We start from the raw sequence: 16,022 nt of genomic DNA on the forward strand, positions 1-16,022 counted from the left end.
GTAAAGTAAAAAGAAAATGCCAAATTTTGGGTTGTCGCCAGAAAAGTACCGTATATACTCGAGTATAAGCCGAGATTTTCAGCCTCTTTTTTGAGGCTGAAAGTGCCCCCCTCGGCTTATACTCGAGTCATCGCTGTCTGCCCACTCGATCAGCGTGTCGAGCAGACAGACAGCGGCCATTCTATGATTCAAAAGCCGCGCCTCCGGCTCCGCCTTCGCCTGTGATAGGCGGAACACTGAATTTCCCAGCAGCCTGTGTTCCGCCTATCACGGACATCGTATCATCCTCGTACTACGGACGAGGATGATACGATGTACGTGATAGGCGGAACACAGGCTGCTGGGAAATTCAGTGTTCCGCCTATCACAGGCGAAGGCGGCGGCGCAGCTTTTGAATTTTACAATGGCCGCCGAGGCGCCGACGAAGAGGGCACGGGACGGAGGCAAGGCAAGGCACGGCACGGCACGGCACGGGACGGGACGGGACGGAGGCAAGGCACGGCGGCGAGGCACGGAGGCAAGGAGGCAAGGCACGGGACGGAGGCTCGGGACAAAGGCTCGGGACACAGGTAGGCTGGACACACACACACACACACACACACACACACACACACACACACATGGATACACACACACACAGGGATGGATGGATGGATGGAGACACACACACACAGGGATGGATGGATGGATGGATGGAGACACACACACACAGGGATGGATGGATGGATGGACACACACACACACAGGGATGGATGGACGGACACACAGGGATGGACGGACACACAGGGATGGACGGACACACAGGGATGGACGGACACACACACAGGGATGGACAGGCATGTCTTACCCTCGGCTTATACACGAGTCAATAAGTTTGCCAGTTTTTTTGGGGGTAAATTGGGGGCCTCGGCTTATATTCGGGTCGGCCTATACTCGAGTATATACGGTAATAGTGGAAATCTTTCAATGGGGACATTAGTTCTGGTGAACCTGGTGACAACCAGGTTCCCTCTCTTTTGAACAGGAGTCCCCAACCCCTGGTACGTGGCCTGCTGATGACCAGGCCATACGGCAGAAGGGTAAGTGGTGACCGCGGTCAAAACAGCACTATTACAGACCGCGGTCGCTGCTCACTTCCTTCTGTGCGGCCATGGCACTCAGTCTTTGTCCTCTGCCGCTCTTTGTGAAGATATCCAGCTGCTCCCGCCCCCTGCCCTGCTGTTAGGATGACATCAGCAACGGGGCAGGAGCAGCTGGAGATCTGCACAAAGAGCAGGAATCTTTTCATATTAGCAAGAAGGGAATTACTCTTTTATTAACATAAGTTGGGCAGCTCCCACCCTCCATCCAGATCTGCAGTTCCTCCTGTTCCCTGCCCTGCTGATAGGATGACATAATCAGGGGGGAGGGAGACCCAGGAAAGTACACATGGACTGAAAATTGCCTCTACCCTGCCAAAGATAGGACTGTGAAGGGGAGGCAGAGATTTCGATTGGAATGGGGCAGTGTGATGTTAGAGAGGAAGGGGACAACGGGCTGCATTTTTTTTTTTTTTTTTAGGACTATTAATGATTTTTTTGTGTGTGCAACCCCACTTTAACCACTTCTGGGCTGCCCACCGTCGTTATACGTCGGTACTTTGAAGAGACGTATTGTTGTTATGGCAATTGCAGCGGTCTCTGAGGCGGATTCGCAGTGAGGTCATTTTTATCAGCCGCGTCGGATGGCCCCCCTCTCGCCGCGCTCCGATGCCCTCCGCCACTTACCGGAGCCGTCAGTAGCAGCAGAGGTGATCGGGTCCTGTAGGTATGGAGACGAGTAAGCGGAAGATGACCCCTACCTGTCTCCATATCATTGCAGGGCGGAAGTAATGTCAAAACGTCACTTCCGCCCATAGATTGTCATTATTGCATTTTAGTGTAAATATGAGATCTGAGGTCGTATTTAAGAGGTCCTGTCATGCTTTTTTTTCTTTTACAAGGGATGTTTACATTCCTTGTAATAGGAATAAAAGTGACACAATTTTATTTTTAACCACCTTCAGACCGGACCATTTTGCTGGTAAATGACCAGAGGTCTTTTTACAATTTGGCACTGCGCTGCTTTAACTGGTAATTGCGCGGTCATGCAATGTTGTACCCAAACAAAATTTGCGTCCTTTTCTTCCCACAAATAGAGCTTTCTTTTGATGGTATTTGATTGCCTCTGCGATTTTTATTTTTTGCGATATAAACGTAAAAAGACCGCAAATTTTGAAAAAAAAATGATATTTTCTACTTTTTGTTATTAGAAAAATCCAATAAACTCAATTTTAGTCATACATTTAGGCCAAAATGTATTCAGCCACATGTCTTTGGTAAAAAAAAAGTCAATAATTGTATATTTATTGGTTTGCGCAAAAGTTGTCACATCTACAAACTAAGGTACGTTTTCTGGAATTTACGCAGCTTTTAGTTTACGACTGCCTATCTCATTTCTTGAGGTGCTAAAATGGCAGGGCAGTACAAAACCCCCCCAAATGACCCCATTTTGGAAAGTAGACACCCTGAGGAAATTGATAAGTGGCATGTTGAGCCCATTGAATATTTTATTTTTTTGCCTCAAGCGATTGAATAATGACAAAAAAAAATTTTTTTTTTTTTTTTTTTTTTTTACACAAAGTTGTCACTAAATGATATATTGCTCACACATGCTATGGGCATATGTGAAATGACACCCCAAAATAAATTCTGCTGCTTCTCCTGAGTACGGGGATACCACATATGTGGGACTTTTTGGGAGCCTAGCCGCGTACGGGGCCCCGAAAGCCAAGAACCGCCTTCAGGTTTTCTAAGGGCGTAAATATTTGACTTCACTCCTCACTACCTATTACAGTTTTGAAGGCCATAAAATGCCAAGATGGCACAAAACCCCCACAAATGACCCCATTTTAGAAAGTAGACACCCCAAGCTATTTGCTGAGAGGCATGTTGAGTCCATGGAATATTTTATATTTTGCCACAAGTTGCGGGAAAATTACAAACTTTTTTTTTTTTTTTTCACAAAGTTGTCACTAAATGATATATTGCTCACGCATGCCATGGGCATATGTGAAATGACACCCCAAAATAAATTCTGCTACTTCTCCTGAGTACGGGGATACCACATATGTGGGACTTTTTGGGAGCCTAGCCGCGTACGGGGCCCCGAAAACCAAGCACCGCCTTCAGGCTTTCTAAGGGCGTTACAGTTTTGAAGGCCATAAAATGCCAAGATGGCACAAACCCCCCCCCAAATGACCCCATTTTGGAAAGTAGACACCCCTAAATTTAGGGGTACACTAGTGAGACTAGGTAATAAATGGCGGGTGCCCTGAAACTATAAAAAAAATAACTAACCAATCAGCGTCACCTGTAACAGTTATATGGTGATCACTGGTGAAAGGGTTAACTAGGGGGCAATTAGGGGGCTTTATGCGGTAGTATATGGGGGTCCCTGGCGCTATAAAAAGCTGCAGCGAACCTAAATATCTACCTGCCTAACTAGCGTCACCTGTGACACTAATACAGCGATCAGAAAAACGATCGCTTATTAGGCTGGGTTCACACTGGAGCGATGCGGGAACGCCACGAATGCGCGGCGGGTTCCCGCATCGCATGCCTCCCGGCGGCAGTTCACACTGCCCTATGCGAACTGCTGGGAGTGTCAGTGAAATGTTACTGACACCCCCAGATCAGTTCGCATATCGCAGTGCGATCTGCAAACTCGGATCGCATGGTGTGAACACCCATGCGATCCGATTCTGCTGCGGGCCAAAAAAAGGGTCCCGTGCGAATTTGCGGCGGGTGCGGCGGGTGTGGCGGGTGCGGCGAATGGCTGAACTCGAATCGCACAGAGATCGGATGTGATTTGCACTGCAGTGCGGTGCGAATCACATTCGTTCTCATAAACCGCTGCAATGTGAACCCAGCCTTAGTGACACTGGCGACGGGGGGTGATCACGGGGTTAAACCTTTATTGGGGGGGTTAGGGGGGCACATTAGAACTAAAGGGGGCTAACCCTAACTGCCCTAACAGTTATTACAGTCACAAATGACACCAATGCAAAAAAAAAAAAAAAAAAAGCAATTGGTGTCACTGTGACTGGGGGGGCAGGGGTAATTGGGGGGTGATCGGGGGGTAAAGGGGGGGTGTGAGTGTGCCTGGCATGTTCTACTGTGTAGTGTAGTGCTTGTGCAACTCACCGGTGCTCTCTCCTCGGTGCCGGAACGAAAACTACCGACACGGAGGAGAGAATACATCACTTCCTCTCCTGTGTTTACATTACAGGAGAGGAAGTGATGTCACCGGACAATTTCATTCGCCGGGAGCGATCGCGAGGGGGTGGCCATGAATGAATGGCCGTCCCCTCATCCGGGATCGCTCCCGAACGAATACTGACCGCCGCAGGCACCGGGCGGGGGCCCGATCGGGCCCCCGACCCGCGGGAGGCAAGGGACGTACATGTAAGCCCTTATGCCTGCCCGTGCCATTCTGCCGACGTACATCGGCGTGCGGCGGTCGGCAAGTGGTTAAAGAACAGTGTAAAAATAAAAGGTAAATTAAATAAGAAAAATAAAATAAACATTTAAAAACGCGCCCCATCACGCCGAGCTCACGCAGAAGCGAACGCATATTTGAGTAGTGCCTGCATATGAAACGGGTGTTCAAACCCCAAATGTGAGGTATCGCCGTAATTGGTATAGCGAGAGCAATAATTATAGCCTTAGGCTTGATTCACACCTATGCATTTTCAGATTTGAACTAAAGTCCATTTAACATGGATTCCTATGGAACACATTCTGTAGTGCAAATCTGCAAAATGCAAAAAGCACTAAAAATGCGTAGGTGTGAATCCAGCCTTAGACCTCCTCTGTAACTTAAAACATGCAACCTGTAGATTTTTTTAAATGTCACCTATGGAGATTTTTAAGGATAAAAGTTTGTTGCCATTCCACGAGCGGGTGCAATTTTTAAGTGTGACATGTTGGGTATCAATTTACTCGGCGTAACATTATCTTTCACAATAAAAAAAAAAAAAAATGTTCTAACTTTACCGTTGTCTTATTTTAGAATTCAAAAAAGTGTATTTTTTGCAAAAAAAAGGGTGCTTGTAAGACCGCTGTGCAAATACGGTGTGACAGAAAGTATTGCAACGACTGCCATTTTATTCTCTAGAGTGGTAGAACAAATGTCTAATGTTTGGGGGTTTTAAGTAATTTTCTAGCAAAAAAACTATTTTTAACGTGTAAACAACAAATCTCAGAAAGAGGCTAGGTCCTTAACCACTTTCAGACCGGACCATTTTGCTGGTAAATGACCAGAGGTCTTTTTACACTTTGGCACTGCGCTGCTTTAACTGGTAATTGCGCGGTCATGCAATGTTGTACCCAAACAAAATTTGCGTCCTTTTCTTCCCACAAATAGAGCTTTCTTTTGATGGTATTTGATTGCCTCTGCGATTTTTATTTTTTGCGATATAAACGTAAAAAGACCGCAAATTTTGAAAAAAAATGATATTTTCTACTTTTTGTTATTAGAAAAATCCAATAAACTCAATTTTAGTCATACATTTAGGCCAAAATGTATTCAGCCACATGTCTTTGGTAAAAAAAAAGTCAATAATTGTATATTTATTGGTTTGCGCAAAAGTTGTCACATCTACAAACTAAGGTACGTTTTCTGGAATTTACGCAGCTTTTAGTTTACGACTGCCTATCTCATTTCTTGAGGTGCTAAAATGGCAGGGCAGTACAAAACCCCCCCAAATGACCCCATTTTGGAAAGTAGACCCCCTAAGGAAATTGATAAGAGGCATGTTGAGCCCATTGAATATTTTATTTTTTTGCCTCAAGCGATTGAATAATGACAAAAAAATAATTTTTTTTTTTTTTTACACAAAGTTGTCACTAAATGATATATTGCTCACACATGCTATGGGCGTATGTGAAATGACACCCCAAAATAAATTCTGCTGCTTCTCCTGAGTATGGGGATACCACATATGTGGGACTTTTTGGGAGCCTAGCCGCGTACGGGGCCCCGAAAACCAAGCACCGCCTTCAGGCTTTCTAAGGGCGTAAATTTTTGAGTTCACTTCTCACTACCTATTACAGTTTTGAAGGCCATAAAATGCCAAGATGGCACAAAACCCCCACAAATGACCCCATTTTAGAAAGTAGACACCCCAAGCTATTTGCTGAGAGGCATGTTGAGTTCATGGAATATTTTATATTTTGCCACAAGTTGCGGGAAAATTACAAACTTTTTTTTTTTTTTTTTTTTTAACAAAGTTGTCACTAAATGATATATTGCTCATGCATGCCATGGGCATATGTGAAATGACACCCCAAAATAAATTCTGCTGCTTCTCCTGAGTACGGGGATACCACATATGTGGGACTTTTTGGGAGCCTAGCCGCGTACGGGGCCCCGAAAACCAAGCACCGCCTTCAGGCTTTCTAAGGGCGTAAATTTTTGAGTTCACTTCTCACTACCTATTACAGTTTTGAAGGCCATAAAATGCCAAGATGGCACAAAACCCCCACAAATGACCCCATTTTAGAAAGTAGACACCCCAAGCTATTTGCTGAGAGGCATGTTGAGTCCATGGAATATTTTATATTTTGCCACAAGTTGCGGGAAAATTACAAACTTTTTTTTTTTTTTTTTTTTTTCACAAAGTTGTCACTAAATGATATATTGCTCACGCATGCCATGGGCATATGTGAAATGACACCCCAAAATAAATTCTGCTGCTTCTCCTGAGTACGGGGATACCACATATGTGGGACTTTTTGGGAGCCTAGCCGCGTACGGGGCCCCGAAAACCAAGCACCACCTTCAGGCTTTCTAAGGGCGTTACAGTTTTGAAGGCCATAAAATGCCAAGATGGCACAACCCCCCCCCAAATGACCCCATTTTGGAAAGTAGACACCCCTAAATTTAGGGGTACACTAGTGAGACTAGGTAATAAATGGCGGGTGCCCTGAAACTATAAAAAAAATAACTAACCAACCAGCGTCACCTGTAACAGTTATATGGTGATCACTGGTGAAAGGGTTAACTAGGGGGCAATTAGGGGGCTTTATGCGGTAGTATATGGGGGTCCCTGGCGCTATAAAAAGCTGCAGCGAACCTAAATACCTACCTGCCTAACTAGCGTCACCTGTGACACTAATACAGCGATCAGAAAAACGATCGCTTATTAGGCTGGGTTCACACTGGAGCGATGCGGGAACGCCACGAATGCGCGGCGGGTTCCCGCATCGCATGCCTCCCGGCGGCAGTTCACACTGCCCTATGCGAACTGCTGGGAGTGTCAGTGAAATGTTACTGACACCCCCAGATCAGTTCGCATATCGCAGTGCGATCTGCAAACTCGGATCGCATGGTGTGAACACCCATGCGATCCGATTCTGCTGCGGGCCAAAAAAAGGGTCCCGTGCGAATTTGCGGCGGGTGCGGCGGGTGCGGCGAATGGCTGAACTCGAATCGCACAGAGATCGGATGTGATTTGCACTGCAGTGCGGTGCGAATCACATCCGTTCTCATAAACCGCTGCAATGTGAACCCAGCCTTAGTGACACTGGCGACGGGGGGTGATCACGGGGTTAAACCTTTATTGGGGGGGTTAGGGGGGTACCTTAGAACTAAAGGGGGCTAACCCTAACTGCCCTAACAGTTATTAGTCACAAATGACACCCGCCGGGTGATCAGGGGGTTAAACCTTTATTAGGTAATAAATGGCGGGTGCCCTGAAACTATAAAAAAATAACTAACCAACCAGCGTCACCTGTAACAGTTATATGGTGATCACTGGTGAAAGGGTTAACTAGGGGGCAATCAGGGGGCTTTATGCGGTAGTATATGGGGGTCCCTGGCGCTATAAAAAGCTGCGGCGAACCTAAATACCTACCTGCCTAACTAGCGTCACCTGTGACACTAATACGGCGATCAGAAAAATGATCGCTTATTAGGCTGGGTTCACACTGGAGCGATGCGGAAACGCCGCGAATCCGCGGCGGGTTCCCGCATCGCATGCCTCCCGGCGGCAGTTCACACTGCCCTATGCGAACTGCTGGGAGTGTCAGTGAAATGTTACTGACACCCCCAGATCAGTTCGCATATCGCAGTGCGATCTGCAAACTCGGATCGCATGGTGTGAACACCCATGCGATCCGATTCTGCTGCGGGCCAAAAAAAGGGTCCCGTGCGAATTTGCGGCGGGTGCGGCGGGTGTGGCGGGTGTGGCGGGTGCGGCGAATGGCTGAACTCGAATCGCACAGAGATCGGATGTGATTTGCACTGCAGTGCGGTGCGAATCACATTCGTTCTCATAAACCGCTGCAATGTGAACCCAGCCTTAGTGACACTGGCGACGGGGGGTGATCACGGGGTTAAACCTTTATTGGGGGGGTTAGGGGGGTACATTAGAACTAAAGGGGGCTAACTCTAACTGCCCTAACAGTTATTACAGTCACAAATGACACCAATGCAAAAAAAAAAAAAAAAATGACATTGGTGTCACTGTGACTGGGGGGCAGGGGTAATTGGGGGGGTGATCGGGGGGTAAAGGGGGGGTGTGAGTGTGCCTGGCATGTTCTACTGTGTGTAGAGTGTTGGTGCAACTCACCGATCCGCTCTCCTCCGTGTCGGAACGAAAAATACCGACACGGAGGAGAGAATACATCACTTCCTCTCCTGTGTTTACATTACAGGAGAGGAAGTGATGTCACCGGGGATTTCTATTCGTCGGGAGCGATCGCGAGGGGGTGGCCATGAATGAATGGCCGCCCCCTCGTCCCGGATCGCTCCCGGACGAAAACCGACCGCCGCAGGCACCGGGCGGGGGCCCGATCGGGCCCCCGACCCGCGGGAGGCAAGGGACGTACATGTATGTCCTTATGCCTGCCCGTGCCATTCTACCGACGTACATCGGCGTGCGGCGGTCGGCAACTGGTTAAGTGGTTAAGAAGCGCAGGTCTTATTCCCAGACTGTGTACAGTGTGAAGCTAGCCTAAGGCCCCATTCACATCTGCGCAATACGCTTATGTACATTTATTTCATTTTTTTTTTTTGCACATTTGTCACACGACAGCATATTCATTGACTGGGCTACCCTACGCCCGCCAAAGTAGCTTCTTCATTGGGCAGTGAGCCTCATGCCAGCCATGTTTGAGGTGTCTGTAAGGTGCGCCCCTCCTTGATTAGCTCGAGCTCTGGACTTTAGTGGTCACTGGAAAGCCCTCTCAATCGATTGGGCAAATCAAGACAACCATACACATTGAATGGGTTATCATGAATACAAGTTTTTTTTATTTCCTGTATACCACTTTTATGCATTTCAGACATTGCATAAAGACAGAGGGAAGGCCTCTTGTCAGCCAATCAAAATTACAAGACACAATGGGTTAGGCCTTTTGAGTAACCAATTATATATATATCCACATTTATGTTCATCATACATTAAAGAGGAAGTAAACCCTGATGGGTTTACTTCCTCTTTCATTTCCTGCAAAGGTAAAGCATAATGGACTACAATGCATCGCATAGTAGTCCATTATGTGTCACTTACCTGACACAGGAGCCAGCGAAGTCACCGCTGTCCCCTGTAGTTCGGCGCATCCATCTTCTCGGTGGGGTCTCGCAGCTCCGCCGCTGTCATTCGGCGAAGCCGCGATGACGTCCCTCCCGCGCATGCGCATGGGAGCGAACACGCGCGGCATCTTCATCATTGACGATGCCGCGATCAGTGCGCCTGCGCGCCGTAGACAGCGGTGCCTGTCTTCGGGCAAATATCTCCTAAACTGTATAGCTTTAGGAGACATTTCTTGGACCTACCTGTAGGTCAAAGTGTGTTGTAAAGGTTTACAACCACTTTAAGCGGAATGTTTTTTAGGGAATTTTTGATAAGAAAAAAGTCCCTAGACATATATATATAAATATGTTTTCATGACCTTAAGCTATTTATCATAATTTGAACATAAAACCGCAATATTACATTTCGCCCTACAAGTCTTCTAAGTCTGTAAAACTTAAATGTCAGCTGCGACCACAAGCGCGTCCTGTTTTCCGAGCGATTTTGCACTTCAGAAGAAACTTGAAAAGCATTGCATGTGAATCTGTTTCCTGTATAAAATATATATATCAAATATGTATATATCTTATGCAAGCAGTTTCTAGTATAATAAGTATAAACTTAAAGGGTGACTCTCCCTACTCTTACAGCGTCATTAGCAATTAATACATTTTAGCAGATTTTTTTTTTTTGCTAGTGCGAATGGAGCCTAAAAAAGCTTTATTTACAAAAACCATTGACAATGGCCCAGCACTTGTCAGTCATAGAAGAGAAGCGTTCCCACCAACACACACATAACCCTTCCCCCAGCTTAGAGAAAAGATTATTTATAGACCCCTCCTTCTCCTGGGGCCCCAGCTCCCTCCACACACGGGGCCCCTTACCTGTCTAGAAGGGGGTCCACCCGGCAGCAGCTCATTGTTACAAATGTATTCAGCGGCATCAACAAACTTAGAGACTGTCTGCAAAGACACCTCACCCGTCACACACGACTGCCACAACTTACACCCGCCCTACTCCTGTGCTCATCTTTCACACTACCGACTGCTTGTCATTTTATATTCCTTTTCCTTTCCTTTCTATTGCAGAATCAAGTATACTTAAGGAGGGTAGAAATATTAATGGGCAAAGAAAAGCGATAGTTTGCAGACGGCCCCTTACTTTACAAGGCTTCTGGGATTTGTAGTCTTGTCAATGTATGAGACTGCATGTCTTCCCTACGTGTGTGAGTGTCTGTAGGGGAGGGGGGCTAAAAAGAGCAGAGCAAAGGCTGTGATCAGCAATGCACTGAGAGTACATGGGAACAGTGCAGGAATGTATTCAGTTCTTTTATTTAATTCTACTTATTATTTCCACTAATATGCACAGAACATGCCAAGGGCTATGAACAGAAATCTACTGAGAGTACATGGGAACAGTGCATGGATGTATTCAGTTCTTTTTATTCCATTCTACTTATTATTTCCACTAATATGCACAGAACATCCCAAAGGTTACAGTCACACTAGGCTCTTGTGTTTATTTAAAGTGAAATTTCACCCAAAAGGGAAAATTACGCTCTTCTTCCTCCCCCTTCCACTTCTGACACATTTGGAATACATTTTTTTTGGGGGGGATGGGTTTTGACAGGAACCCAATCCCACGTCAGGCCAGATCGCCATGGCGGATCCACCAGCAGTTCTCCTCTCCCCCCTCACTGTCAGCAACCTTCTGGGACACGTCACAGGTTCCAGAAAGCTGCAGAACCACTCACAAAGCGCAGTGCGGCTCGCGCATGTGAAGCCGCAAGGAGTCACAGCCGGCTGCCCACTATTAACATGCCGGGAGCCCAAAGACTGGTGAAGAAACCAGGCAGGACAAGGACGGCGCTCGATCCCTGGACAGGTGAGTGCCTGTTTATGAAAATCCTGCAGCTACAGTTTTTGCAGAACTGACTGAAGCTCCTCTTTTTTCCCCTAATCATACTTACCTAGGTGGATGCAGCATCTGACTGATGCTGCATCCGTCCCCTGCCGCCTCTGCACTGAGAACCGAGCGATCGAACACCGCCAATGGCTCAGTTCTCTCAGCTCCCCGAGCGGAGAGCTGCAGACTGTCAATCAACATCTCTCATGCTCTGACCCCCCCCCTGCACTCACTGGAGTGCTGAGCTGTGGAGGGTGGGGAGCAGCCGTCTCATGCCCTCAGCGGCTTGCTGAGAGGCTGAGACGGGTGTCAGTCCAGGCACCTGATGGATACAGACTTTATTGTCAGGTTGACGCAGTGCTTGGACTGATGGCAGTGACGTCAGCACAGAGCGGACTTCAGACTGCTCTCTGCTGAAAACGGGTCACAGGAGTGCAAAACTAATTGCACTCCTGTGATCCATAGGAGAAGCTCAACCAAACGTGCTCAGGCTGGACTTCTTTAAAGTTCAGGTTTTGCAAAAAAAAAAAAACATTTAATAAAATGTGCATTTCTTCTTTTTTTTTCATAAGAGCCTAGAAAACATTTCAACCATGATCAGTGGATCGCAGACCCTGGCTCCAACAGACCATTGGAGGAAGTGTGTGACATCACCGTACTTCATTGAGAACTGCAGCTCCTCTGCCATCGTGGCAGATGAGACTTGATGTCTTTTCATTCACAGATACAGTATCTTACAAAAGTGAGTACACTAAGGTGACCAGATTTTTAAAATTAAATCTGGGGACATTTTTTTTTTTACTAGTAATTGCGGCAATCACTGACTCTCTGCCCGTCGCCGCCGCTGCCCGCCTCACAGCCTGTGAAGTCTTACTCTCTGGGCTACTACTGGGTTGGAAGTGGAGGAAGATCACTCTGCCAGGGAAGGCAAGGACATAAGCAGGTAGGCAGCTGGCCGGGACTTGAGCCAAGGCAGAAGAACATGGACCCGATACTGAAAAAAATATTCCCTCCGCTCCGACCAGCACAGGATCATCAGAAAGGGGCACAGATAATGGAAAAAAATACATCCCCCTAAGCTAGTAGGAGCGGCGGAGCGGGGTGTGTAATTCAGAATTTTTATAAAAATTTTTTTATGTTTTTGAAATTACCCCAGCCTCTGTTCAAATCCAATAAGGGGAAAAAACCGGGGACAGACTTGGTCTGGGGACAGTGTCCTCAATCCGGGGACTGTCCCCGGAAAGCGGGGATGTCTGGTCACCCTAGAGTACACCCCTCACATTTTTGTAATTTTATTATATCTTTTCATGTGACAACTAAAAAAATATGATGTGGGTTAAATAAGAGATCTTTGACCAAGAGTGAAAGCCCTAACACAATAACAACATTTATTGGTGAGTAGTTGAAAGTCTATTGCACAGCCATCTATCTATAAATTCAAGATTAATCACTGCGCTAGTAACGGTAATAAAGCAGCTGCATAAATTGTATGGTGACAATAAGAAGCATGAAAAATATAATGATATGCAGTGCTATAAATGTAGTGCAGCACCAGCTCCTGAAGAGCACATGCTATATTTTTTAAATTTAACATTACACCTAAACTGCAGTTTGGTTTTGGTATAATTATTCCAAATTTTTACCTCAGCACCAGTCTGACTGGACTATAGGGTGTTCAGCCTGGCCATAGGGGGCGCTGTCTCTTCTGGCAGGCATGGTAGCACAGTCTGGTTGGGTGCTTTAAGGTTACTTTCTCTCGGAGCCAGCCCAGTGGGAAGTATGTTCTGACTCCATGGTCCTGGTCCTCCTGACCAGCCCCCAGGATGCCTATGGCCTGGGGTGCGGATCCACCCGACTTTATGTCTCGGGGCTGGCTAGCCGGAGACAAGGAAACTAAGAAAAGGATTCAGAGGTGGTCCGATGCCATCTCAGGTTGTGGAGAGGCCCAGCGACTTTGTAGTTATCCAGGGGAAGACTCTTCAGAAGAAGGCCACGCAAAGGGTTGGCTTCTTAGCAAGAGCCTGGTAGAGCTGAAGGACCCGAGTGAATCCTATTTTGTGCGGTATTCAAGTTTCCTTGTTCATGTTCTACAACAAAGTCTGTGGCAGAGACTTATTCATACGTGTTCTATAACAAAGTCTGTGGCAGAGACTTATTTTTACATGTTCTACAACAAAGTCTGTGGCAGAGACTTATTCATACGTGTTCTATAACAAAGTCTGTGGCAGAGACTTGTTCCTGATTTAAGCACCCTGTTGGCTACAAGGCCTTGTGAGAGAGGGACTATCCAACTAGAGTGAACTTCCAGCTGTGAATGGCTATTCTCTGGATTTATTCAAAGTAAGAACGTTCTTTATTACTGACTTGGATACTAAGAGTACCTAGACTTTTCACCTAACCCTCTGATCCTATACTGGAGACTGTTGTTAACTACGTTTTAGCAAATAAAAATCCCTTTAAGCGGATCTGTCGTCAGTCTCTAAAGTTTCTGGGCCATCTACCACAGGAACCCCTAGACACGAGGAGCGAGCGAGAGAAGGTAACGGTAAGCCCATTAAAACCAGCCGCTCCTTTGGGTTTAAGCGCTACAGTAGTATTACCAATAAAAAGTCCATAGTGTTTGAAATAAAATCCTTGTTCAGGAGAAAAAACGCTGGAATCACCCACAGTGTAGAAAGAATCACAAATTAGGTGAATACGGACTTATCCTCCACTAAACATCAACACACCAGGCCTTTTACCAAAAAGAATGGACCACTTAATCACAGGTGGTCAAACAGGCATGATAAATCCACAGAGCCACAAAACCATTAATGGAAATCACAGATGGCTGGGTCTTGTAGTTCCACCAAATAATAAGAGGTGCATGCATAAAATATAAAAGAAGGAACTCCTCATGGTGTAGTATTATAAACCAGGGTCATATTTATTCAAAGAAAAATCCAGGGTACTCACATTTTATCAGATAAAAACGAGCATGTAAAAAAACAGCAGTCTGTATAAGCAGCATTTATTTCCAACCACAAAGATGGCCGCAGTCCACACGTTGCAGTGTCATGACGTGAGAACTCCTCCCAATGTGGCGTTTTGTCCAAACAAACGTTGCCAAGGGCCCTCCATGAACTCAATCCCCAAGAGGGATAAGGCAGTGCTGGAAAATAATGGTGGCCACACAAAATATTGACACTTTGGGTCCAATTTGGACATTTTCACATAGGGATTTACTCACTTTTGATGCCAGCAGTTTAGACATTAATGGCTGTTTGTTGAGTTATTTTGAGGGGACAGCAAATTTACACTGTTATACAAGCTGTGCACTCACTAATTTACATTGTAGCAGTGTCATTTCTTCAATGTGGTCACATGAAAAGATATAATAAAATATTTACAAAAATGTGAGGGGTGTACTCACTTTTGTGAGATACTGTATATGTGAATGAATGATGCGACTGCAAGTGGAAGAATGCATAGCCATGCTGATTTCAATCTACAGTGGAGAGGAACCCCTGACTATGTAAGGGGGGGGGCTGCTGTACATGCTGACCAGGTTTCAGACCCTACATTTGAGTGTAACTTTAAACATGCTTGGAATGTTGAACTTAAAGAGGATCTTCACCCTACAGAGAAAATACTGTAGCTGCTGAATATTAATAAAAGGACACTTACCTGTTAAGGGATCCAGCGCCGTCCATAAACAGGCCGGTTCTTCGTTGGTCTTCAGGAACCCAGCACTGGCATATTTACTAAGGGAAGCCAGCTGTGACTCCTTACAGCTTCACACCCGGCTTTGTGAATGCACGAGCCACGCTGCTCTTCCTGTATTGTTCTGCAGCCTTCTGCGACATGTCCCAAAAAGCTTTTTGGGACACGAGGAGACAAGAGAAACGAAGTACCCACTCCCCAGGAAAAAATTTAATATGCCAAATTTCATGGGAAAGGGGGAGGAGCAGTACATAAAGCAGAACATCCCCTTTAGGGAGAAGTTCAAATTTAAAGTCGTTCAAAATTAAAACCATGTTTTACTTTAATGCATTCCCTGCATTAAAATGAAAAAGATTTCACTACCTGATGTTACCCGTGTCCCTAAAAATGTACGCTCCTTTCACAAGGGCACCTCTGTTTTGTGAAATCTCATTGCTCAGCAGGGATAGCTCCGCTGAGCAGGCAGATGACAGTTCCGTCTCCGCTCACTATTGTCAGAAACCATGAAACAGACTGAGACAGAAGTACAATCAAATCACACTTGTTTATTAATAAAAAAAATAAAAAGGTATATAGAAAAAAGCGTAGTCAAGCATAGCCAGAGTCCAGTAGCCAGATCGGGTAGTCAGCCAGTCCAAAGTTCATAAACCAGATTGGGTAATCAGCCAGGCCAAAAGTCAGGGATCCAAGGAGAGCAACTGCAAGCAGGATAGAAGCCAGGAGGGATGTCAGCAAGCCAGTCTTGAAACAAACAGCAGGAGATGGTTCCTTGTGATGTGACCAACGCGAAAGCAAAGGAAAAAGTGAGCTGGAAGGC

General features: G+C 46.1%; 1 protein-coding gene across 2 annotated transcripts in view; it reads right to left on the reverse strand.

Moving 5' to 3' along the window:
- Positions 1 to 15,210, reverse strand: part of AMN1 (antagonist of mitotic exit network 1 homolog) — a 158,081-nt gene extending 142,871 nt beyond the window's left edge. Inside the window, exon 1 of one of the 2 annotated variants that reach the window (XM_077469299.1) lies at positions 15,170 to 15,210. In XM_077469299.1, coding sequence (XP_077325425.1) covers positions 15,170 to 15,195 — 26 coding nt within the window. In that variant the 5' untranslated portion in view covers positions 15,196 to 15,210. Of the gene's footprint in view, positions 1 to 10,482; positions 10,621 to 15,169 lie in introns of those variants that run through there. The other variant, XM_077469297.1, reaches the window with a different exon arrangement.
- Positions 15,211 to 16,022: the final 812 nt, after the last annotated feature.

This window comes from Lithobates pipiens, unplaced genomic scaffold, assembly GCF_037356315.1.
Source record: "Lithobates pipiens isolate NorthernLeopardFrog02 unplaced genomic scaffold, aLitPip1_a1.2 Scaffold_8, whole genome shotgun sequence".
Taxonomy (NCBI): domain Eukaryota; kingdom Metazoa; phylum Chordata; class Amphibia; order Anura; family Ranidae; genus Lithobates; species Lithobates pipiens.